This window comes from Thunnus maccoyii, chromosome 1, assembly GCF_910596095.1.
Source record: "Thunnus maccoyii chromosome 1, fThuMac1.1, whole genome shotgun sequence".
Taxonomy (NCBI): domain Eukaryota; kingdom Metazoa; phylum Chordata; class Actinopteri; order Scombriformes; family Scombridae; genus Thunnus; species Thunnus maccoyii.
In genome coordinates, this window is record NC_056533.1 from 36,069,201 (window position 1) to 36,096,056 (window position 26,856).

The window sequence follows — 26,856 nt, forward strand, 5'->3', positions numbered from 1 at the left end:
CCAAAGGTTTTTACATTGGTTTCCTACCTTCCACCAAGCCATTCATTTCAGTACACTCGCAAAAGGTAATTTATCACGCTTGGTGTACTTTAGATGGGGTCCCCAGTATATACAACCCGTTCACTCATTGGCAATAAAAAACAATTAATACATGTAAATTGCTTACATTTAGAACCTTTAAATGTCAGCATTGTATTATTTATGCATCATTTGCTATGATCCTAAACTTCATACAAACCTGCTTAAAGTAAGCCCAGCAGGTTTTACAGAAAACCTGAAATGTTTTTGTAATTCGGGTCCTTTATAATTCCTTTTCCCATTGATGCCGGAACAGGCAACAGAAATCAGATCCCAAGTGGTTTCTGTTTTGTTAAGACAGCCTTTGGTTGACAAAGGTTAGAAATTCAATAGTTGGTGCTTGTGTGAGATGTGTGGAGTGTCTTGAGTCTGACTGGCGGTAAAAAAAAAAAAAACAGATAAAAAGAAAAGAAGACATGCACCCACACAAAGAGAGAGGGTATCTAATACCCAACAGAAATGACAAGGACTGTGATAGTGGCTGGCATTGCTGCCTTCTTTTGTCTGTTAGCTCTTATTCTATATCTTATTTTTTCTTTCACTTTCTTTCCACCTTTGATCTTTGGGCCTTCTTCTGCCTTGTTTGTTCCTTTATTTTGTTATTTTTGTGTTGCTTCCCTCTTTCTTTTGATTCTTATTTCTTTCTCTTTACTTTTTCTTCTTTCCATATTAATTTCTTTTTGAAGAAAACAGAAACCAGCTTCTGAAAAACTAAGGAAGTCAACCTGGAAATAAACAACACACATTCTCCCTAGCAATGATCACTTATTATTTATTGGGAGAATCACTAGGAGGAGGTTGTTTATTTTCCAGTTTCCAAAATGCTAATTTACGGCAATAGACAGTCAATAATTTGACTTTGTCCCAAGGACACGGAGCATTTTCTCATATTGTTAGATGGTGACAGGTGGCGGTTACTGCTTAAATTGAAGAGACAAGTAAGACGCCAGCCACTTTGAAATTCATATAACCCAGATTATCAAAGAAATCATCATCCCAGTTGCCTGGCGGAGCCTTTTTGCAAACTGAAGCAACGCTGAGACTTTGAGAGCTGAAAGAGGAAATGTTCATAAACACAGTTTGTGGAGGAAGCTGGAGGACTTCAAGCACTTCACCTCTTCATCACCTTGTGGTTATGAATACATTCAAACGACATGTTGATGTTGTTTAAGTGGCAATAGAGGAAGCCCATTTGCGAGTATTTGGCAAATAATCAGCAAATTTAAAACTTTCATCATTCACACTTAATGGCAGCTTCTCCCACAGGAAGCAGCTGCAAGCTTTCATCCAGTCTGAGCTGTGTAGAGCAAGACAAGCTGCTCCATACAGTAACTCAGCTTAGAAGAACAAAAAATAAAATAATACATACGAATGATCCTTTTTGGATGGATTTGGATTTAGATGAAACAATTATGTGAGGAGATGGATGTACCGACTCCACAACTAAAAAAGAGCTCATACCTGGAAACAAGGCTGCACAATCCTCAAAATGTGTTAATTTAACTTCAGGAAATGTTTCTAATAATAAAGTAGAACAACAGTGTGATGTATAGTGCAAATTAATATGTTACGTGGAAAGTTGTTTAAGGCTGTAGGAGTTAGTAAAACAATTGTAGCTCACATGAAAATGCTTCTGTGTGATTTTTCAAAGGTTTATGTGGATGTGCCTCCACCCACTGAAGTAATAAAAATCAGAATATCAATGTGTAGTTTTAAAATGGCCTGAATAGAGCTGTAAAATGGGAAGAGTTATTTCGGATGTCCCTGGTTGGGGAAAGCTGCTCCGTTTTCTGCACAGACAATGTTATATGACTGACAAGACTCAGACTCAGCACAAAAGATGAACAACTGTGTGAGAAAATTTCTGGATGCTTGATAAAAACCTCAAAGGTGCAAGACTGTGTGCACAAGAACTATGAATCCAAGGTTACCACCATCAACTGTCAAATTAGTGGAATAGTGTGATGGCAGGATGTGAATCGTGTCACCTGCACACTCGTACATGTGCATCCTCATTATTGTGCAGGATGTAAACAAAACAGGGACCACTACTCCAAACTGGTGTAGTGGTCAAAAACTAGATTAAAAAAATAATGTCCACACAATCAGGATACCACGTTTCTTCATTATATATTTCATTGGCATCGTTTGACCATCTTCAAAATGTCTTTACATTTTAGTTTGAAACATAAAATTTAAATGTAGGCACCAAGCGGCCATGCTTTAAAGTACCACTGGCGGCAGATTGCTCTAACTGACCTCCATTCAAAAAGGGTCAACTTCTCTCTAGAAATATTAAATAATTTTTTTCAATGAGTAATTATGGTCTTAATCTCTAAATTCAGACCCTCTAATAAGTGTGCTGGTGGTCATTTTTCAATTATTGCTCCATTAATAAGATTTAAAGACTTATAGTAGCTTTGATGTCTGTTGTGTGGACGTTGATTGACAGCTGTGATTGACAGTTGGCTCACCTGCTGCTCTCCGTGGCTCCGGGACTCACACTGAAGCTGTCTCAAATCACATACTTCTGTCAGTACACTTTCATGCAGTACAGTGTGTACACTATGTACTTACTGGCGTAGTGCGCAAATTTTGACAGGGTAGTGTTGTCTCAAATCAAACCCAGCCATTGTGCACTTACCCAAAATTATGGTCGCTAATTAGCATTAGCTAGCGTTAGCATTCGCGCTATCAAATCATTACAGACTGCTAAATTAACCCAAAAAACATACTGATGGCTTATATCCGACAACAGTATAGTGGTGCTTAGTGCTAAAAACACATGTATAACTTAGATTTGTATAATGTGGCGATGTTCACCGTAGTTACAACGTAAAGTGGTCCCTTCCATTCCGCTATGTAGCCAAGATGGCGTCCGTAGTGCCACACTCAACTTTTTGATTGTTTTGAGTGCACCATCCGGGTACTCACAGTGCACTGCATTTTTCCATACTTCTCAGTGTGAACGCACTTATGCACTCAAAATGTTAAGTGTAAGTACAGAAGTATGTGATTTGAGACACAGCATGAGTCACACTATTGTCACAATATTTCACTAAGTTTAATATTACTTGTTTATGATGCATGCCCTGTTAGCAACTGTTAGCTAAAGTAACTAACGTTAGCCCAAGTGTGCCGCACTCGGTGTTCCCAGTAAGCTAGCGTTAGCTTGGGTCCGAGGTAGCAGGGGCGTGTTTCCAGAGCGTGAAAGGCAACACCCTGCACTCCTTATCTGGAGGATCCTCATTCCAAACGGAGAAGATGGCGCCAACCATAAGCTGCAACTCTGGGCTTCAAACACACTCCAATGCAAACCAACATTACACCACGCTTACAGACTGTGGTAGGCACTCACCTCATGAGTTTCCCTCTTGTAAATACACGTAAACCACCAAGTGCTAACTACAACTGGAAAAATGGGATTTTTCTGAAAGCTATGAAATATTTGACATGATGCTTAGTAATTCAGAGGTGCCAGAAAACCAAACAAACATGGACGTCTCATATCAGCCTGAGTCTGCCACTCAATGAAATTAAACCCAAATATAATGGATATAATGTAATTTTGTCAATGCACAGTATTTTAAACCCTCATACAACCAACTCAGTTATCAGTCAACCTTCCTGAGTTATCAGATGACGTGAACCCTCGCAAATCCTAAATGTAGGAATATTTACAAATCCGATCCTTCCCATCCTTCCGACATAGCATGAATGCAAGTTGGCGCGGAAAGCTTTTCGAGGTGGTCCGAGTTTATGTTTAGCTGTGATTGGTGCATTCACTGAAAGGGGCAGTGCTTAGGATCGGTCTATTGGCAGTGACAATTCACATCCAAATACCAAATACGAAAAACTGGGCTAAACCACCTCTTTTTCTGTTACAAAGATAAATTCCAGTGAGTCTCATATTTAATCATTCATTATATTTTGTTGAGGAATAAGAAATGTTTTATCTCTGGTAAAATTAAAAGAAAAATTAAAACAGCTAACAAATTAAAAGTTTGCATTAATAATGTCACATCATCTCCATCCTCATTTGATGAGGCGTAAAAATAATGGCATTTTGGAAATAATTAGGGAAGCTACCGAAATCTATTAATTTTCATTTTTTACCCATTAAAATAATTTGTCTAAATGTGGTGAGGATAATGAATTGGTGTTAATCTGTGGTTTGTGATCTTATAATAACAGTAGTTAAACTGAAAATGTCTCTCACACACACACACTCACACACACACACAGCAGCAGCAGCAATAATGAGCTGATAATGAGCCTCGTCTGCTGTAAGTTTGGTGACAAAACAAGATAAAATTATGCCCTTGAGGTGAACTGTGCATTCCAGTTTTTATCTCTGATAGGTTGACTTTAATAATAATAATAATAATGATAACTTTATAGCACCTTTGATACAAAAAATGCTGCTCAAAGTGCTTTAAAACAAAAGAAATTACATGCAGCAAGTGCTTCACATGAGAAATGACGTAAATTGAACATAAAAACATGTAAATGTACATAAGATGGAAAAAAACCCCTCTTGATAATAATAAACGAGATAAAATAAAGTGAAAACAGAATACGTACAATAAGTACTTCGGTGGTGGTAATTTGAGACTTCATAAGTGAAAGCTCAGACAGTATTTTACCATGTATGCACTATATGTAAATCAGTGCCTTGGTCTCTGTAGCCATAAACATAACTGAACTTCCCTTTTCCCAACGGACACAGACTCACCAGCGGTCTTTATTAACCAAAATAAGCCTCTTCCAGTTTACCCCAGAATGAGTTTAATCTCACTGATCTTATCTCTCGGTCTTTTTTCTCAAACCTACCAACCACTGACTTCAGCACCTATGTAACATAAGATGTAAAAGAAAACCCACCTGATAATAATAACAAATATTAGATAAAATAATTTGTTTGGGGAAAATGAAGCAACGCCTGCAAGCTAGTTCAGGCAGCCCAACTTGAGCTGCTGCTCCACTCACATGCCGTGCTCTTGCAGTGGAAAATTGCTTGATCATTCAATAAACACACAAAGGGAGCATTGTCAGGTTATGAAATAATGTAATCAAATAATACAATCAGAAGTACAATGCATCATATTTCTGGAGACAAAGATTCATACCGCCTAGCTATATTTTCTTTGTCTGAAAAGTTGGCACTCAGCCAGTCCTTTAAATACTATTGTACAGAATTTGAAGTAAACAACCCTCAGATAGAAACAAAAGTCAAGAGTTCAACTAACCTTGGAACAGCCTTTCTTCACAACCATATATGACAGCCCACAAGCACCAAGTAACATCACAAAATAACATTGCTACTATATTAAATTGAGAACAAACAACAAACAACACATAGAAATCTACATAACTATGATGTATCTTACCTCTGGCTGTAAACTAACTGTTTTAACTATAAACACTCAATTGTCTCATTCTACACAGCATAAAGGCATTTGGAACAGATGTGGAACACAAACTAACACTAACTTGAACTTAAGAACACTATTTGTAACATCTAGGGGTGTGCCCAAATACAAATACATTATTCGACAAAGCACAAATAGTGTTTTTTTTTTATGAATATTTGTTTCATACAAATATTTTAAAAATTATTTGTTTTCAAGAAGAAAAAAAAAACATGTCAAATACCAGTGTGCAGGTTATATCGCTATCTCAGTGTCTCTCCTCTGCTCCGCTGTTACGTCCATCAGCAGGTCTCAACGAGGGGAGTCACATCCACCTGCTACATGACGCACATTTCCTAATTTGGACACCGCTCCTGGAGTCGGGGGTGTTCCCCAGAGATAAAACTGAGCTACTGAATCACGTGAAGTGCTCCCAAGAGACTCTCTGTAACCTGTCGTTCCCCTTCTCCTATCCACAAAGTTAGGTTGCAAAAAATAGGGAATAAATGAAAAGTGTAAAGCAAGAATCACCTTTGAAGATTTTCCCTACATGTTACACGCTGTGCTGTCTCTGTGTTATGGGTGTATAAATAGGTAGAGGTCTGTCTGCAATGAGTCGATGAGTAAAGTTTTAGCTCAGTAGTCAGTGCAGTCGTCTATGATCTGGGAGACTCCAGTTCGAGACCCGGTGTGGGGACCTCCTATGTAAGATAGTTTATTCATGAACACTTACTGTAAAAGCGTAATAAAAACAAAAACAGGATTTTTAAGTCTCTTTCCACTTTCATTCGAATACAAACACAAATAATTATGCTGCCTCAACAAATACAGATACAAATACAAATACTGGGCTCTCTGCACATCCCTAGTAAAATGTATGATATATACAAGAATTACATCAAGTGATAACCTAATATTCAGTTTTCACTCACACTCTCCTCACTGTAACATATATTCAATGCACCCTTATAATCACGGTGGTGTATTTAAGCCGTCAGTGCTCTGCTCACACTTCGCTGCATGCCTGCTGCCACATTGCTACATGTTATGGCTGCTTCTGCTGCCATTCATAGCGTTTTAAAAGCCACACCTCCGCCTCAGCATCCACCTGTAGGCTCTGAGGCTATCATCCCGTAGGGGGGGTGAGTTAGTATTGTCGCTCCCCACATCCTGCTGTGTGAGATCAGCGTTTCTTTGCGGGGAGCGACGATGTCAGAGCCTAGATGCCAAACACTAATGCTGTACGTATTCTACATTTAAATGCGTGAGTTGGCTGACTGAACCGATGAAATAATAACCATTGAAATGACAACCTCTGAATTATCAAATTTTATTCTTTTTAATTAAATATAGATTATAGAGTTTAGAAACAGAGAAGATGACGTATTTGATTGAAGCTACATCAAGCACAAAGGCTCTCGGAAGGAAGCAAACTATGACATTTAAATGAGATGATGATGAGATTCATGAAAGCTACCTCATCGCTTTCTGTCCTGTTTTAATCTCTTTGTCTATCTCCCATTCACAATATCTAACCTTCCCGTTCATAATGCTCCATCTTTCCCTCCCCATCTATAGACCTGATTTTTCTCCACCTTCATCTGCTCCTCTAGCGCTTGTATTTCCTTCTCAGCTCAACTCTGTTTCCTGCTTCTTTGTTTTTGTCCTTGACACAGATATGCAGGAAAATTAGTTTCTGAAATCCCAGATTGTTGCATTAATCAGTTTGAGTTTGTGCATTCGGGGATTGTTTACCGAGCTAAAGTGGTTGTAGTGTTAATGATGTATAAGTGCCCTAAATGGTGGTGTTTGGTTTTTTCTAGTTTTAAATCAAACTGGCCAACTGTAGGCTGAATGCAACATAGAGGTGTATTGTGTCACCCCCCGAATGAGACAAAGGAGTTTGAAATGTGATTTGAGACCCAGACACACTCAAGGAATTTGATCTGAATTACATTTCAAAACCACATCTTAATATGATGTAAATGTGATTTGAAAAAAATCAGTTTTTTGCATAAATACTTCAAAAACGCAACCAGATTAGTATGTAAACACCAAGCGGCAACCTCCAGGGCTGAAAAATGAAGCCTATGCAGTCCCTTGAATGGCCACTTGAGGCTCCAAAAGCAAGTCAATCCCCATAGACCCCCATGTTAAAATGCCCAACTTTACAGCAGAAATAAACATGTTTACAGCCTGGTATAAAAAACAGTTTTGGTCTCTGTAGGTAAATTCCCCTTTCATGACAACTGTACGGGGGGTGAATTTTTTTATAACTCACCCGTTTAAATTTTATTAAGCCGTAAAGTTGTGCATAATGAAAGACATGGCTGCTTTGAGTGACAGGTCCGCCAGCCTCCAGGTGGCTTGTTTCAGCCATTCGGCCCGCCCCTTTGCCCATTTTTGATTGGCTGGGAGTTAGGCAGCGTCACGCACTGCCAAGATGGCGACGGCCGGAGTGGCTCGCTTTGAGCTTCAAAACCGCTCTTCAGAAACCAACGGGTGACGTCACGGTAACTACGTCCATATTTTTATACAGTCTATGATAAACACACCAAATGATGAATGGTTCAATGAATGAAACAATCACGGCTGACAGATGGACAGGTGAGGAAACCAACACACAGACAGTCAAAACCATACACTTTTTGTAGAGATTGGTGTGGAAATGGACAGAATTCAACACTCTGGACTATCAAAACAATTTAGCTACATTTGTACCTTTTCAAACACAACTTTAATGGCTAATGAAGCAGATTAGATCAGGCAGAGCACTGAAGTTGTATGGGCTAATTAGCATCAGTTGTTTCTTTTATGTCTTACAATCACAAGTTCATTTGTGGTTCTGTGGTTAGTAACATCCAATTATATTCATGCACGTGTGCAGTGCCGACATTATAACCTGACACTTATCACTATCACTCTGTTAATCATGCTCACGCTGCAGCAGCTTCCTTCGCCACTTCAACCTCCTCCTTTTGAGGGATTTTGGTGTTCAGGGGATTAGTTACAGTGCTTGTCACAGGATTTTGTGAGACTGTGGTGGGTGGACCTCAGACCCTGTAGCGGGATCTGGGAAAACTTTGTACATTTTAGAGTTAAATGCATCAATCTGGTGCACTTTGAGAGCAAAATGAAGAGGCTAGAGATCTATGAAGAACTTTGTGCAGAAAAACATTGGTTTGTGTTCACTACTTATTTCTGCTGAAAACAGGAAAAGCTGCAATGATTAATCAATTAGTCAATTGACAGAAAATTAATTGACAACTATTTTGACAACCAAATAATATTTTTTTAAATGAACAATGCCAAAAATTTAATTGTTTCAGCTTTAAAATATGAGGATTTTAAGCTTACATGATAGCAAACATAAACACAAATATATTCGGATTCAGACAAAATGTGACATTTGAAGACATCACATTAAATTTAACCAATTATAACTATTTGCTAATTGTGTTGTGCTCATTACTTGTTTCTGTTTGTTTAACAGGAGGGCAAAACATCAATTAATGCAGGTTTAATGTTTTTGTGCCACTGTGCTCAGAGAAATCAGTTGAACTAAAATTAAAAAGGACTGTTTAATTTGACTTCCAGGGTGTCACTGAACATGCTGTCAGCTCAGAGGTGGTGAAGCCTGTCAGTTACTCCAGATACCCGGGCAGTGGTCGAAGAACCGACCACACTGGATGGCAGCAGAGGAGGCTGCACTGCTGTCTGGATCAAAAGGAGTCCAGCCGACTTTGCTGCACGGAGCACGGAAACAGAAATGAGCCGTTTGTTTCCAATACAGCTAGTTTTGCTCTTAGATAACATTAAGACAAGACTTTAACGTTTATATTCAGTAATGTTATTGCAAATCGACAAATATTGAACCATTTTGTAGTTTTTTTCCCAGATTGAATGAAATACACTTATAATGGCAGCATACTTTAGAGGAAGCGGTCTTGAGCTGGTGACAAATTCTGGAGTGGTTCATTTACAGCGGGAACCTGATCTGACCACAATGTGACCCAACTACAGGACTGAAAGTTTGAGCTAAATGGCTCCCGTAGCCAGGTGTGCTTTGCATATTGGGAAGTTGCGGATGAGTGAAGTCAACTGTTGCTAACAGACAGCAGGAGAATGAATCAAGGTCCGTCCTGGACTTCCCTCTTGATATTTGGGCAGATAGGAGCTTCCTCAGGACGTTCTTGCTCCCGCCTCAGAAACATCTGACCAATGAGAGGAGAAAATGTTCTCACGTGGCTTTTGGAGATGAATTTTGGATTGCTTTACCAAGTTTACAAATTCATTCACTGATACAGACCAGAGCAAACCAACTACGAGTTTGAAAATATCTTTAGTTTTTGGTTTTCCTGTTTTTGGTCCCACAGGTTTTTGGCATAGTTAACATCATACATCTCTGTCTGTTTCATGACAGACTTCACATCACCTCTGCCTTCACCGTTTTGAGACATTTTCCACCCATTCTTGGCCAAGCGGGTCTTTACAAGACACAAGAAAGTTTTCTCGGAGTTCGTCTCGCCCGCCTAACTGTCCTCATGTTCTCATAATACAACAATAGCATGTGGCGGTGTGTTCAGCTAACTCAGCCAACCCTGAAGTGCTTATTTTGGGAAGAGTGCTGTCTAAAAAGACTGTGATTGGTTAGAAACAGCTTTGTTTCTGTGATGGGTTTGGGTTATTAGTTATGTCAAGCAGTCTAACTTATCAACTGTATATCAAAGTTTCCAATTTTCTTACTGAGGAAATGTCATATCACCTGTCAGGCCTGTCCTGTACCAACAGTTGCCTCCAGCTTGTTGCCCCACCTTTGACAGAAGGACGAATTCACTTGCTTTTCCTTCAGTCCAGTAAAGCAGCAGCACATTTTCAAATCAGAACCTGAGCGACTAATCTTTACACCAGCGACTTCACTGCTGAACAAACTGAGAGAACTCCTCAGCACTGCGCTTTCAGATTGAAGCAGAATAGCGTCTGTTTTGATGTCAAGTAATAAAGTTTTCACTAAAGTCCTTGTCAAGGCAGATAACTGATTGATGAATGGACCCATCAACAGGCGGACAGCAGCAGAGGTACACAAAGTGCCTTTCCATTTTCAAGCATCTTCTGTCACAATAAAGCATGGTGGCTTTCAGTTTTCCGCAGTCTCTTATCTGCCATGCAGCTTAAAGCGCTTTCAGCTTTCAGAATCCATTTCCCCACATACCACCAACAAATTGGTAGGAAAGCGTCACTCCATTGATGCCATGTCTTAAAATATTGATGTTACAATCTGCAATCTATGAGTCCTGCTTCTTGTGTCTATTTGGGACAATTTTGGAGATGAATGACAGGAAAAACACCCACTTTCGTGCATTTATCTTTTATTCAGCTGCACCACCTATTCTTCATTCTTCTTCTCTTCTTGGATGGTACATTATCACCAACATTAAATTAATATAAAAGAAATACAGTCTACAGTCACAGCCCACCTGTTACTAGACCATCCCTCACACACTGTAACTTCAGACAGCTGCTTCAAAAGCATCAAATGGAAAGGAAAGTAGATCTTTCAAAGAGAAAGTAGGTCAGAGAGACCAGTGAATGCAGTATGACGTTGAATAATGTGAAAGCAACACAAAATGCCCCCTGAAGGCTTCTTGTCTAAATTCTGGCGTGAAAATGTGGGAAATAAGCTGAAATATATAATTAAAGAGCAGAAAATGACAAAAACAAGTCACTGATTTCAAACTGATCAAAGCCACATTACTATATCAACAGAAATTGTGGTTGCTTGATGACATTAGAAGTTAGATAGATTAGCTTGATGGTGATTGTTGATGAAGATAAATCCAGCATTCAAATGGTTAAAGATGACCCAGTCTCATTAAAATTGTGTTCATTTACAAAGAAGAAAGTGTGGTTTGGAAGAATAAAGTCCAGGAATACCCAAGAATGTTCATATGTATGTCCATATGAACAGTGAAAGAGGTTTTCCTCGCTGTGATCATTCCTCCCGTTCATACTGGATATTAAAAGATCCTTCAAATGTGCTTTCAATGTAAGTGATGGAGGTCAAAATCCACAGTGTGTCCACACAGTCATTTAAAAGTTGATGTGAAGCTTATATTCAGCTTCAGCAGTCTGAGTTAGTCATATCAAGTGGATATCTGACACATTTACAGTCTTTTTACCATCAAATTCCCTCTTTGTGTTTCCTCGGACAGTGTTTCCCTGTTGAGCTGTGGTGGAAGTATAGTAACAAAAAGAGGGACTTTGGCACTAAAAAGACTGTAACGTTGAAAGATATCTACTTGATTTGACTCATTTGGACGCTGAAGCTTCATATTAGCTTCAGATAAACTTTTAAATACATGTTTGTCCCCCATCACTTCCATTGTAAGTGCATTATGAAGGGATCTTCTAATGGTCAGTATGAACAGGAGGAATGATTACAGCAAGAAAAACATGTTTCAATGTTCATTCGAGCTCCTGACTGTTGTTTAAAGAAAGCATAAAAGAAATCATAAAAGCTTAAATCATATTGTCAGTAGCAGATCATGTACAAACATATATAAACTTTTCCGATGCGTTCAATAATGCTTCCTCATCATGTTGATAAAAATGTTATTTGGGGGAACATTGCATTTCTTTCAAGACATATTTGTTGTTTCAAATTAGTGAAATAAATGAACACATCTTTTTGGAGGACACACTTGTTATTTCACTCAGTCCGAAGCTTTGTGACTTCTGAACAAGAAAATTCAACCTGTCTTGAATTATCTGAAAATATTTTTTGATGCAGCTCTGGTTTTACCTTCACAGAATCTCTCCATGTGCAAGCATTGTGTCATTTGAAATGAACACTCCTTTAAATATTGAACCACTAAATTTTATAATACCTTTCCTATAATACTTATCTGGCAGGAGGAAGATCTGATTTGCTTGACATTTTTATCAATTTTAGTTTTGCATTTTACTGCTATTTATGTATATTTATGTTATTTTAAACATCTTGTAATTGTTGTTTTGAAATCTGAAAGAAAAGACTATTAAGATTATATTAATAAACAGCTGGTGGCCCCTGTGATAAAGGACATAATTACAAATATCTGATACATGTTTGTGATTTCTGAGTCAGAGATACTTTGTCTTTACTCTCTTGAGGCTATGGCAGCCCACCATCACCGCTGCTGATGGATCCAGGAGAAACTCTGGCTCCTGGCCATCCTAAACCTCCACCTCCTCATCTGTCATAGGTGGGGAGCTCTCTAACTAACTCTCACCGTGCTCTGAAAAATAGGGGAGGATGGCCCGGAGCGAGATAGACAAAATCCTACAAAAACAACACAAGATGATGGAAAAGCGGCTCAATGGGTTTAAAGAGCAAGGCAGCGAGGAGGAAGGCGATATAGACTGTTCATGCTTCTTTTTTTTTTTATAACCAGCTCTTGTAAACAGTTTGGAAAAGCTGAAAACACTTGATGCTAAATGCACAGAGCCAGCAGAGCCTCGCTGTCAGTACTTGACTCTGTTACCATGGAAACACATCCTCGAAACATCTTTACACATGTTGCATTTACAGTAGGTGTTAGGTGATAAGTAGCCACAGGTTGAGAGTAAATTAGAAGAATATAGGAACATTTTTCTATCTATCTATCTATCTATCTATCTATCTATCTATCTATCTATCTATCTATCTATCTGCAGGGGCAAGAAAAAAATATATGTATAAATTTGACATAAAATATGGTCATATCTTCATCTAAGTTACAATTATGAACGAACACATACACTTTTTTAATTAATAACACACAAATCATTGTTTTGTTCTTGTCCATATTGAATACATGATTCAAACATTCACATTGTAGGTTGGAAAAAGTATGAACAAAAGCTGAAACGCAACCTGATGTCACCTGGCAAGATGCTACGCAGCTGTGGCTCAGGAAGTAGAGCAGGTCGTCCACTAATCGGAAGATCGGTGGTTGACATGCCGATGTGTCCTTGGGCAAGATACTTAACCCCAAATTGTTCCTGATGGCAGTGCCCTCAGTGTATTCATGTGTGTGAATAGTTTCCTCTGATGGGCAGGTTGGGACCTTGCATGGTAGCCCCTGTACCATTCAGCGTATGAATGGGTGTGAATGGGTGAATGTGATTTGTAGTGTAAAAGCGCTTTGAGTGGTCGGAAGACTAGAAAGGCGCTATACAAGTACAGTCCGTTTACCATTTACGTTGGCCGATCACTTACATGCAAGCACAAATTCCTGGTGGATGACTTTGTAACATGAACGTCGTATCTGACTGTTTACCTCACGATCGGTCTGTTAGTTTGACAATTTGTTTGTTAATTTTATGCCAGAACTACAGATGAAACTCAGATTAAAGAACACAGCACTACATATGGCGTAAATATGGCACTGCATACCAGCATGAAAAGATTATAATTGTTTTTGTTATTAGCTTAAGCACATTGTGTTTGTCTGTACATGTGACTTAGATGAAGATCAGATCATATTTTATAACCAATTAATGCAGAAAAACAGGTTATTCCAGGGTTCACTTACTTTTTCTTGCCACTGTATCTATTCATAGCAGTCAGTTCAGTGTATCTGCTGACAGTTTTTTTGTACAGTGGACATAAACTTTAAGAAACTAATAATTTATCATCCACTAATTTATTCTGACCCAGTAATATATATATATTTTAATTAAGGCGCAGCTTTAACTTCATTCAGTGAAGCTTAACAAAATCCATTTCCATCCAACATTACAACTAATATAATGACATGAAATCCTGGCAGTGCTGAGTCATTATTTTGGAGGCACCGCTCCTCCTGCTCTTGCAGTAGTTATTCAGGAGGTGAAGCTTTACTTTATTGTTTTGCTCTATTAAGTTGTTTCCAAACATAAGATAACATAGATTAAATCTATACATTTGGAAAAGTGCAATTAAGCTAAAAGGCTCTAAAACACACACACACACATATATACAGTTGTGCTCATATGTCTACATTCCCTGACAGAATCTGTAAGATATGTACCATTCATAGTGTCTATAGTTGTGACCATAAAACTCAATTTTGGTCTCCTCACTCCAAATAACTTTGTTCCAGAAGTTTTGAGGCTTGTGTAGTTGCTGTTTGGCATATTGTTAGCAGGCTGTTTTGTGGCGTTGGCACAGTAACGGCTTTTTTCTGGCAACTTGACCACGCAGCCCATTTTTGTTCAAGTACCTCCTTATTGTTCATCTTGAAACAGCCACGTCCAACTTTCAGCTGAAGTTCCGTGTGGGTTTTTCTTTGCAATTTGAACAATTTTTCTGGCACTTGTGGCTGAAATCTTTGTTGGTCTAACCCTTAATTTTCTTCTTCTTTATCAAAGCTTGAACACTACTGATTGGCATTTTCAAATCTTTGGATATCTTTTTATATCCTTTTACTGGTTTATAAAGTTTAACTCCCTTTTCTCATAGGTCCTTTGACAGTTCTTTTGCTTTCCTCATGGCTTAGTATCCAGTACAGTTAGAGCAGCCCTGGATGAAATGTGCAGGGGTCTCTCAAGAGCTGAGAAACTCATTGATTATTTATACACAGACACTAATTACAATCAAACAAGTCACAGGTGTGGAAACTTACCCTTCACAGCCATTTAAACCTGTGTGTGTCAACTTGTATGTATATTATCAGGTCAAACATTCAAGGGTATGTAAACTTTTGATCAGGGCCATTTTGGTGATTTTAGTTATAATTATGATGTAAAAAGGGCAAAAATGGCTTCATCTGACCACTATCCCTAAATAAAACAAAAGTTTTCAGCATGATCAGTCATTTTTTCCAAAAAATGGCCGATATTTCACAAATTCTACCAGAGTATGTAAACTTATGAGCACAACTGTATATATATATTCAAATGTCATAGTACAAATAGCAAAAGTAATACTGATTTCAACCCCTTCAGACCCAGCATCCATTGCAATGGGCGTCACATGTTTGGTGGGTTTTTTTTCTATGTCAATGTATGATTTACATAAATGTCTTCTGATTGGTTATTTAGTAGACCCTAACTAACCAATCAGATGCAAGTATGGCCCAACTAGTTGACATTTGAAAAAGTTAGATCAAACTGAAGTGAAGCATGGCTGCAGTAAGTAACTTTTACAACAGCATTATATATTTTTTTAAACATTAATTTCTAAATTTGATGCGTTAAACATAATATTTAAGCATTGAAAATGTTATTTTAAGCATAAGCACAAAAAGTTTAGACACAGGATTTTTTTAAATGTCATTGTCCATTATAATGGACATCAGGTCTAAAAAGATGTAATCTGAGCAAGTCTATTTATATTATGAAAATTATGTTTTGACATAAAAAAAAAACCAATGTGTTGGAATAGTATAAAAAGTTAATATTTGTCCAAAAAAACTTTCACATTCAGGGTGTGCAGTAATAGAGGTCCTGGAACTTCTGGCTGATGGAAATCTGTCAGAAATCGAGTCTTTGGATAGTGCAGTGCACTGCATTTCTCCATACTTCTCATTGTGAACGCACTTATGCACTCAAAATGTTAAGTGTAAGTACAGAAGTATGTGATTTGAGACACAGAGTAAGACTCAGACCTTCAGAGTCAGAATGGAAAGAGACAGAATCCGAGTTGTGGATGACTTCGATGTTCGCTATGTCAATTCTCCTTGATCAAGTACTTCAATAGACTTTTTCAGCTTTAAGACATAAAAGGCTCGTGTCCACCTTTCTCCACTGAGTTGCTGACCATCGCTCAAAATATCCACAACACATATTATCTATACATTTTCATTATTCTATCCAGTGTATATATAAATAATATAATACATAACATAATAATGTATAATATAAATAATTTAAATGATTAATTAATGGACATATAGATAGACGTGCAGGCAGACAGGCAGGTAGTCAGACAGATATTTTTTTCTACTGATTTCAGGGACACAATGATGAGGATGAGGTTGTAGTAACAGAGGGTCAGGATGAGGTAGCAGATGAGGATGATGAGGAAGACGAGACTGAACAGGAGGATGGACCACCATGTTTCGGATCTGACGATGACCGTTTCGACTAGCATCACTGGCAAGGCAGAAATCAAGTGGAGTCGTAATCCATTCAACCCTGTAAACACTGCCTATGAGATTCCTTCATCTCAAACAACTACAGTACTCCCCTCATGAAACCACATGAGTACTTTGAAAAGTATATCTCAATGATGTGTTTGATCAGACAGCAGAGATGACCAACATGTATGCACTGCAGAATGCCACGAGCAGCTTCAGGTATGCCTCCCCATGAGAAATTAAAGCCTTAGTGGGCCTCCATGTGTCTATGGGAGTGATGACTTTGCCTTGAGTTCAAATGTACTTGGACTCCACCATGGATATCGGCTTCTTCAGAGATACCTTGAGCCATGACAGGTTTTTCCAGCTGCGCTCAAACTTGCATGTTGTCAATAACTTGGAGAGACCAGATGGAGACAAGGATGTCTTCTATAAAGTGCGCCCACTCTATGACTCCATTCAGAAGTGATGGTTGGAGCTCTCATTGGAGGAAAACTTGTGCATTAATGAAGAGATTGTGTCATCCAGAGGAGCACTCTCTGTGAAACAGTATGTGAAAGGAAAGCAAACCCATTGGGAGTGAAGTTTTTTCTTTCTCTGTGCTGAAAGTGTTCTTGCTTATGATTTCATCCTCTACCAAGGTGCTACTACTGAGTTCTCTGAACAGAGCAAGAAGCGAACATGGAGCTGTAGTGGTTCTTCACCTCAGCCACAGAATCTGCGACCCCAACCACAAGCTCTGCATGGATAATTACCTCATGACCTATAATGTGTTGGAGGTGCTGGCTGAGATGAAAATTCATGCAGCTGGAACAGCACGGGCCTTCTGCTTCACAAAACCTCCTCAGATGGATGACAAGGCGATGTCAATAGAGTAGAGGAGGAATTATGACCAGGTCACAAGCATCAATGGGAAAATTGCTCTGGTCAAGTGGTTTGACAACCGCCCTATCGCGCTGGCTCTAACTTTGTTGGGGTGGGAGACAGAGATCAAGTGGTGAGATGGGACAAGAAAGAGAAAGTGCACGTGACGAGACGCAGCACATGCTGGTGTTCAAACAGAGAATGTGCTTGACGTCCTGCACCTCAGGTTGAATGTGGCAGAATTCAGCGGGTCAAGCACCCCAACCTCACCAGCTGAACAGGAGCAGCCACTGCTGGAACAAATCATAGAAAGATGCCCCTTGCCAGAGGTCCAGATGGACATTATGGACCACGTGCCCAACTATAATGACAAATTGGAAGGCACCAGATGTAAGCAGCCATTCTGCTCAGGGAAAACACAAGTGTATTGAAACAAATGCAAGGTGCACCTGTGTTTTGTGCCTCTCAGGAACTATTTCAAGGCTGCTCACCAAAAGTAGAATGAGAAAAATGAGCATATGATACTTCTGTTACTGTGGCCATTAGTCATTAGTTAGTTAGTCACTGTTAAAATATGGCATCTCCTCAGTCTTTTCCAGTTCTTTATAAGAAAACTACAAATATCAATAAAAATCTATTTGTGAGATTTCACAACTGTTCGGACCTGAAATAAAGCAAATAAAGAGTTGACTTTTGATTTTTTTTGTTTGAGCCTCATTTCTACATGTAATATGAGTGAGAAAAAAGAAATAATTTTTCCCATGACTGAAATTATTCAGGTCCGAAGGGGTTAAAGTTATTACTATCAAAAGCAGCACTTGAAACACTGCTTCCCTCGGGGATGCACATTGCTAGCTCTTGATATTAGGAACTATTGGGGGTCTCCCTAATCCGCCATTGTAAAATAATTGCCTTGATGAAGTGAATGGAGTTGACACAAGTCTTTCTGTCTCAGTGGCTCTGAGTAGAAGCTACTTCTCCCATGCATAGCTCCTTCTTCCACAGGGGAAAATCATTTTCCACATTCCTCTTTTGATATATTTCCTTGGTCTGTTTCACACAACTTCCTACTTTAGTCAGAAGTATGTTTTGAGACTTGGTCTTTGAAAGCAATGGAAGGGAATAAAGAGGGGGTAAAAAAGAAAATCTTCAATAACCAGGCAGCGACCACAGAAACTACTGATAAGAGTGGCAGTACAGTACATGGACTTCTATCGAGGTAAAGACAAAGACACAAAATCAAGACATAACGAATTCAAATGAGATGTACAAAAGGTTTGCAAATGTAAACATGTCACTCCTTTAAATGAATATTGTGTGGTAGTTTGCCTAGAATTAAATGCGTTTTCACAAATTGTAGTGCAAGACAACCTGTCAAAAAGTCAAGGCAAGTAAATATTTCACTGTATATATCTTGTGGTGTATTTACATCTATTTTTTCTGACAAGTGTCACTGAGTCCAGGCTCACTGAGACCATGAGAGCTGTTGATCCCTTTGAGAGCCTTCTTTGTCGACTCTTCTTGAACCCCATTCAACGGCAGTCATACTCATTGTCCTTGTGGCACATAGATGGGTATCAAAAACTAATTCAGTGAGTAACTCTTTAAAGCTCCTCTATTTTCACAGTCAGTATCCATGCATAGCTGACAGTATTGCAGGTATTTATTGCAATTTACCCTCATTTCTATATTCAGATTGTCTTCGTGCTTTCTTCAAGGTTGAGATTTGTCATTCACGGGGGCACCGATGGCTACAGCAGAAAGATAATGTACCTCTGTGCCTCTAACAACAATAGGCCTTCAACTGTTCAACAGACCTTGATGGGAGCTCTTCAGAAGTTCAGTTTACCACACTGTGTGAATGTCAGAGTAGAAAGATTCAAGCTGGAACATCCCCTGGACCCGTGGACCAGGTATCTATTTGTTGACTCATGCAGTCCCCTACTCAATTTCAATCACAGAATAGTCTGATTATTAATTGGCTAATTAGTAGCCATGGTAAATAGTTGATTCAGTTGTCAAGTCCTTTAAGCTGCATTGACTGAGATTCTTTACATTGCTGCTACATGAAATAACAATGTGATATCTGAAGATATTGAATACAGACAATACATAGAACACAGTGTCATGGTAGTCCAGTTGGTTGTTGGACCATCAACAGAGACACAGTTAATTCAACACTGTTCTCATTTTATCAGGCCACCCAGGAGACCTGGGTAGTCGTGATAATGCTGAGATCCTTGTGGTTCAGGAGGAGTTTTGCCTATGCTCTCTACCACACATTTTATAATTGGAGCTGGTTCTATATGTTTTCACTTAATTTTTTTTTCTCTCTCTCTCTCTCTTCTCCCAATTTGACATGTCCAATTCCCTGAGGCCCTGAGACAGAATGATTTTTAGAAAGTTGCAGACATAAATTGCAGCCATGTGAACTCCTCCATCTTGGGCCGCTGGAAGCTGTTGGCATCTCCAAGAACAACTTAAATCAGATGTCAAGCGTTTAGTACGTGTCGTGCATCATGGCTACTGTTAATGTTTTTGTAATCATACAGCACTTAGTCTATTGTACAAGTAGTAAGAGTGAGAGTGGCTTTTCTTGTATGATACAAGTTTGCTACTGACATAAAAAAGGAAGCATAATGCTCGCTCGTCCTTGACGTTCTATATAAATAACACCATCGGCAAACCACCCAATGTCACTACCATGATCCATTTTGCTTTCTGTGCAATCTAGTAAGCAACAACATGTCAAACTGCAAAAAGTAAATGAGTCACTGACAAGGAAGTAGAAACTATAAACACTGGAGAGAGGCGTTGTTACAGTGTCTCTGCTCGTTTTTGATGCGACTACCTGTTTTACCTTGTTTTGGCCGACTTTAGCAAGTAGCAGGCAGGTTCAATTAGTGTCATCCAAAATCTGGGATATGAACCGGCCTTTTATCAGTGGGAAGGATGAATCATTCCAAATTCTGTTGCTAAGCTATATTAATTCCTCATATTTCTCACTGATTTTCTTTAACATGCTAAACTAAAGCATGAAGAGGTTGTAGCCTAAGTTTTTACAGCTATAGCCAATCTCATTAAAATATTATATTAAACTGCAGCTTGATTAAACACCATGCCAGTGGTGGGTAATTAATTACTGAGTTAAATGGCATTGTGAATAAGCAGTCACAATAGGCCCTTCTCACATTGCCATGGTAACAGCTAAACCGGTGCATTACAACTTCCTGTGGCAAGTATCTTTTTGTGAATTATTGACAAACCAATATAACTAAAACAAAAATGTAATGGTTAATAGCCCTAGATATATAATGCAACAATTCTTTTTTGTTTGTTTGTTTTTTGTGGAGTGATTTAGTGAAGGCCATAGCTGGCAACAGGAAGTTGTAATGCACCAGTTTCTCAATGCAGAAACACTGAACAGCAGAACGTGAAAAAGGGCTTATTGCCAGAGATTGGGTTGTGTGCTAACATTAAGCCCTGTTTGTAAAAGATATATACTTATTGCAGCTGAAATCTACTTCTCTATTAAGCATTATCCTTAAGAGCACATTCAGAATCTGCATCTGTTATTTTTCTTTTTTAGAGAGGAGTTGTTTCAGCCGGTGTACACAGCCAGAGGATTGAGAGGCTTTGGCGTGATCTGTTGCAGTCAGTGGCTTATAATTACCACACCAGGAGCCCTGGATCCTGATGATGAGACCCACATATTGTGCCTGCATTATGTAACGCTGCCCAGGATCAACATGCACTTTAATGTCTTCAGGCAGACTTGGGACTGACATCGTGTTTCTTCTCCAGGAAACAGATCACAGCAGCTTTGGATCTCTGGGCAGTAAACAAGTGAAGAGCAACCAACTCACCCAGTATGATCTGCTTGAAATTTCATTTAGTTCTTGATAACTAAACTTTGCTTTTACATGTTAAATGTGTTTTGTAAACTGTTATTGCCATTGTTTTTTGCATATTATTTTGTGATACAGTTTCTTTATCTGGTGTGTCACCGGGCCAGCCTCGCTGAATGGGGCATCGAATGGGAGGGACTTGTACCTGCCTCTGATCCTAACGACATTACCATGCCAGAACCCCCAATGCCATTAGCATGTTCTGTCAATGTACTGTTGAGAGACAATTTAGACCCCTTGGCAGGAAGCTCCTGTTTTGGGGAAGACGTTTACCTGGAAGCATTGAGGCTGGTTAATGCTCTCAGACCCTGATCGTGCTGTTCATGTGAGCCTGTCTTGGTGCACCTATGTTCATTTCAAAATTTTAAAAATGAGCCAATAAGCCTTTGGCCAATAATCTGTCATGTCAATCCATCTTGTGCTGTGAGTTGTGTTAGCCACTTAGCTGTGACTTGTGGTGCAGTTTAGCAAGACTGAAAATTATGTGAATGGTTGAACTTTTGAGATTATCTAGAAATGTATGCTATATGGAAAATCATGTTAAGTTATTATGTTGGATTGCATCATAGTTTGAAATGCAATATCAAATACATTTTAAATCAAGGTTCTATAGTAATTCCAAAATTTAACTTAGGGTGTTTGGTTTAGACGGGATGCATGCAACTCATAGAATGAGGAAGTATAATATTGATTGATTACCTGGCACTGCCCAATGGTTACACAGGTAGTTACTTGCCAGAATTGAGCCAACTCCCCTGTTACGTTACAGTGTGTTGTGTGCATTAAGCAGCTTTTTTGGGTACTTGTACTTAAGAGTATTTTTCAAAGTCAGTGATTTTACTTATGATGAAGTACTGCACCTCACTATATTTTAAATCACATCCATTACAGAGTGCACATTTTGTGGGTCTCATAAGCAACAGAAACTGAACAATTGAAAATTGACAAATTGTGGAGCCATTCACAGTGAACCGTCAATCAGCAAAGAGAAGAGTAATAGTTCTCTTATGTAAAAAAAAAAAAGTATCTTGTAGTGTGAGTACATTTTAACTGAGTTGCTTTTTACTTTTACTTAAGTAGATTTGTACACCAGTACTTTTACTTCAACTTAGGTAAAATATTGGCAAAGTAACAGTAACAGTTTTGTCTGAGATGCTCCAGCAGCTGTGTTGACTGGCTCAATAGACTTACTGTGTTTATGGTGACATCTGTTGACAGTTAAACAAAGCTGCAGCTTACATGTATTCCAATGCAGATCTAATGGATTACTGTAATGGTAGGTTTAAACATAGCATTTTCTTGGCAGGTGTTTGGTCTGAAATGTAGAGTAGCCTACAATTCAATATATTTTGAAGTCAAAATATTTTTGCACGTTCTAAGCAGCAATGTTGCACATAAATTGTCAGCAAAGGAGAGTCGGTGACTACGCTGCCAGAAACGGAGGAGAAAGAATACTTTTTTTTCAGCTCCGGAAAAAACTATGTGTTTAATTCAGAATGTTATTGATAATGACATTTGACAATTTTTTGACATTTGACAATTTTGACAATTTTTGACGTCTTCTGGATGCGGTCTGAAGAGATATATGATATGAGTATATACGGTGACTTGTATATACATTACATTTATAAGCATGTGTGAGACATACATGGACATATTTTGACAATCATATCAGCAATGTTACTAAAACAGCCTTTTATCACCTGAGAAACATCGCAAGAGTCAGACCATACCTCTCCCCGGAGGATGCAAAAAAACTGACTCATGCCTTTGTACTCTTGCGGTTAGATTATTGCAACACACTGTACACTGGTTTGCCAAAAAAAACTATTGATAGACTGCAACTCGTCCAAAACTCTACAGCAAGAATTCTAACAAAAACCAGTAAAAGAGGTCACATTACTCCTGTGTTAGCATCTTTGCACTGGCTCCCAGTAGCATTGAGGATAGATTTTAAAATTATTTTACTTGTTTTTAAAGCTCTGAATGGGCTAGCACCCTCTTACCTGTCAGAGTATGTTCCAAATCGCTCCCTCAGATCGCATGGTGCTGGTCTGCTAAAGGCCACCTCGGTTGACAGTTTTAAGAAGCAACTCAAAAACCTACTTTTATGACCTTGCCTTTAATTGATTTTGTTTTACCCCTATGATTTTATCCCTTCTCTAGAATTTGTCCTATACTCCTTTACTATGTCTTAACTGATATTTATCCTGTTTAATATGTATGTCTGTGTGTATATGTATGTATATGTTTATGTATGTATGCATATATATATACGCATGCATATGTATATGTATATATATATGTACGTGTGTGTATCTATGTGCTTGTGCATATGTATATATCTGTATCTATGTTTTACATTTCTTTAGTAAAGCAGTTTGAGCTGCATTTTATGTCATGAAAGGTGCTCTATAAATAAAGCTTATTATTATTATTATTATCATTATTATTATTATATACACTGTATGTAGTTTACATATTTTGTCATAGATCAGATTCGGGTATGAGATTGTTCCTTATGGAGAAATAATCTTTTTAGCCACCATGGCATGAGGAGGACAACATGCTGATATTTACATTGCACTCATGTTACCTCCTGAGTGTTAGGCAGTTTTACACAAAAGATTGATTTTTGATTGATATGATCATATCATCATCATATATTTCATCAGACTGCATCCAGAAGACGTTAAAACTTGTTTTAAAAAAAAGTCTTAATCAATAACATTTTGAATTAAACACATTATTTTTTCCAGAGCTGATGATTGAAATAGCTAATGAGTGAGCCATCTCACTTCCTTCTCATCTCTGTTGAGAGTTGGACATGCTAATGACCAGCCAAGCCAGTAGGTGATCTGGTGAGTTGCTAGGTTAGACGCATGAGTTACCACCTTGGTCAAATGAATAGTCGGCTTCTCATTTCCCATCGCTGGCTTATCATGGGCAGGTTAGTAGCTGACCTCAGCAAGGATATAGACTCTGTTGACTCCTCTCAGTCTTAATTTTGTCCCTTACCCTGTGCCATACAATAGATGGCAAACATGTTGTCATCCAGGCTCCTGCGTCGTCTGGGTCACAGTTCTACAACTATAAAGGAACTTCCTCCATCTTCCTGCTGGCTGTGGTTGACACCAGGTACCATCTGGTGGTAGATGTTGATGCCTATGGAAGGAGCAGCGATGGAGGGACTCTTGCTGTCTCCCCTTTTGGAAAGACTCTCCAGGCAGGAGAGCCTCCCAGAGGACCTTCCTCTCCTGAACGCCAAACATCATCCAACACCACATGTTTGTGGGGGATGAGGCTTTTCCTTTGTGCAAAGACCTCCTATGACCTTTTCCAGGATGTCGGCTCTCAAGATAGCAGCGTGTCTTGATCTACTGTTACGAGCCAGGCGGATAGTGGAAAATGCATTCAGAATCCTGGCAGCACAGTGGATAATATACCACGGAGTCATCAGAGTGTGTCCAGAGAGCGTGGATAAGCTGTTGAAGGCAACAGTCATCCTCCACCAACTTCCTCTGATGGTCTGATGCAGCTCCACCAGACCAGCACCTTCATCCAGAGCCTGATAGGCCTACACCTGTCTTCCAGAACATCCCCAGCACTCTCTGTCTCCGCTGCTGGTGAAGTTTCATGGCAGCACAACCCGCTGTAGCACGTCTTCGTTTCAGTTCATACACTTAATTTATACTGCAAGGGATAATTAACACATCACCCAAATCCCAGCAGAGGGTAACTGCAGTTGTTTTTGAAAAGACCTTATCCATTTTGCATTAATTTGTGAAGTAGTGCACATTTAAAATAATGCAAAACATTCTTCTATCCATTAAGCTATGAGTAGAGAATAAATCAGTAAGTGTACAACAATTACAGTGTGCTTTAAGCCTCGTCAGTGAGCATTCTGTTACGATTTATCAGACTTCCTCTTTTAACAAACACTGCCACAGATTTAGCACCATAAACTGACAAATAACCCCATTAGTGGTTTGTATCTGTTACTGTATGTCAGACATTTAAAACAATGAGCCAAAGAGTGGAGATGTTAATAAATATACTGAGGAAGCATGACAGTGACAGAAACTGGGAACTCTTATGAGACACTGAATACAAATAAGGAACTGACTTAAATATTGTGGAAACTACAACTTCTGAGCTCAGGGGATGAGATACTTTGCTAGTGGAAGCTTTTCATTTTAATTACGGTTATAGATATTCAACTCTGTGTTTCCACTTTCAGATTTTGTATATGGATCACCCCATGTCAGCTGATTAAGGTGGAAAACTGTTGTAGCTAAAATGGCTCACAGATTGTTTTTTGGACATGGGAAGCACAGCGTGTCATGAAAGACAGACTACATAAATACATTTGCTTCGGATGATACTCTTTTCAGTTGTTGCACAGCTATTGCATGATGTACAACTGAAGCTTGTGCTGAGATCCCGCTGTTATTTATTCTTATGCTGGTATATAAACAGAGACCAACTAATGCAATGTTGACGTTCCTTGAAACAAGAAAAATCTATTTGATATCTACATTAACTTGAGAATGAAAATCCTGCCGTGTTTTTCTCAATCAATGAGATAAAAGTTTTCATAAAAAATTCTGCTCTGTTTTGAGATAATTATCTCCCATTAATCTCTATTGAAAATCTTTTGTGATTTTCTATTCTTTCATGTCATGTTCTGTCCTGATTACATCTGATTAAATTAATTTTCAAATTTTTGCTGTTATCATTTCATTGCATCTCTGTGTTATTGCAGTAAAATTATCAATTTAATATGATGTAATTGTGTTTAAGGCCTGAGTCTATACTATTATAGACTACTGTATAATGTACTTTAGTATATGTATTATAGATATCTTTACAGTACATCCAAAGTCTGTACACAGAGACATCAACGGACTCAAAACTTTTTATTTGTAACAAAGTAGAATGGGAGCCTTCAGCTATCAGGCTCCTCTCATGTGGAACCATCTTCCAGATTCGGTGCGGGGTGCAGACACCCTCTCTATGTTTAAGAGCAGGCTTAAAACTTTCATTTTTGATAAAGCTTATAATTAGGGCTGACCAGGCTCACCTTGGATCAGCCCTTAGTTATGCTGCTATAGGCCTAGACTGCCGGGGGACTTCCCATGACGCACTGAGCTCCTCTCTCCTCCTCCTCTCCATCTGTATGCATTCATATAACACCCATTCATGTCACTAACTTGGCTTCCACCCCAGAGTTTTTTTGTGCTTTCTGATCTCGCAGGAAACCCTGGGTTGCAGGCCAAGCCTTTTGCGGTTCTTCGCAGTCCTGTTGGCATCCTTCCCTGGCTTTTGCTACTGCTGTTGCTGCTGTCAATTTTTGTTTCACCTCTTTTTTTCTGGGGGTAGACGCCTTAACATTAGGACGAGACTCAAGAGGAATATTTCCTCTGGGTCATGTTTTTTATTTAGCACAGACATGAGGCTCTCTTCAAAATAGTTGTCTGGACTTGGATGTGCCCTTTTTGCTTTTTTTGCCTG

General features: G+C 38.8%; 1 protein-coding gene across 2 annotated transcripts; it reads left to right on the forward strand.

Moving 5' to 3' along the window:
• The first annotated feature begins 18,317 nt into the window (after window positions 1-18,317).
• Window positions 18,318-21,298, forward strand: LOC121891856. 2 transcript variants are annotated; one of them, XR_006094232.1, is made up of 4 exons: window positions 18,318-19,026; window positions 19,153-19,347; window positions 19,811-19,937; window positions 21,024-21,298. XR_006094232.1 is itself a non-coding variant. In XM_042404530.1 (4 exons), exons 1-4 carry the CDS (start codon window positions 18,547-18,549, stop codon window positions 21,217-21,219), a joined length of 642 nt encoding a protein of 213 aa, XP_042260464.1. In that variant the 5' UTR covers window positions 18,318-18,546; the 3' UTR covers window positions 21,220-21,298. The 2 variants fall into 2 exon arrangements, 1 of the variants encoding a protein (XP_042260464.1); XM_042404530.1 differs by lacking the exon at window positions 19,811-19,937 and having other exon boundaries at window positions 18,318-18,653; window positions 18,883-19,026.
• The last annotated feature ends 5,558 nt before the right edge of the window (window positions 21,299-26,856 follow it).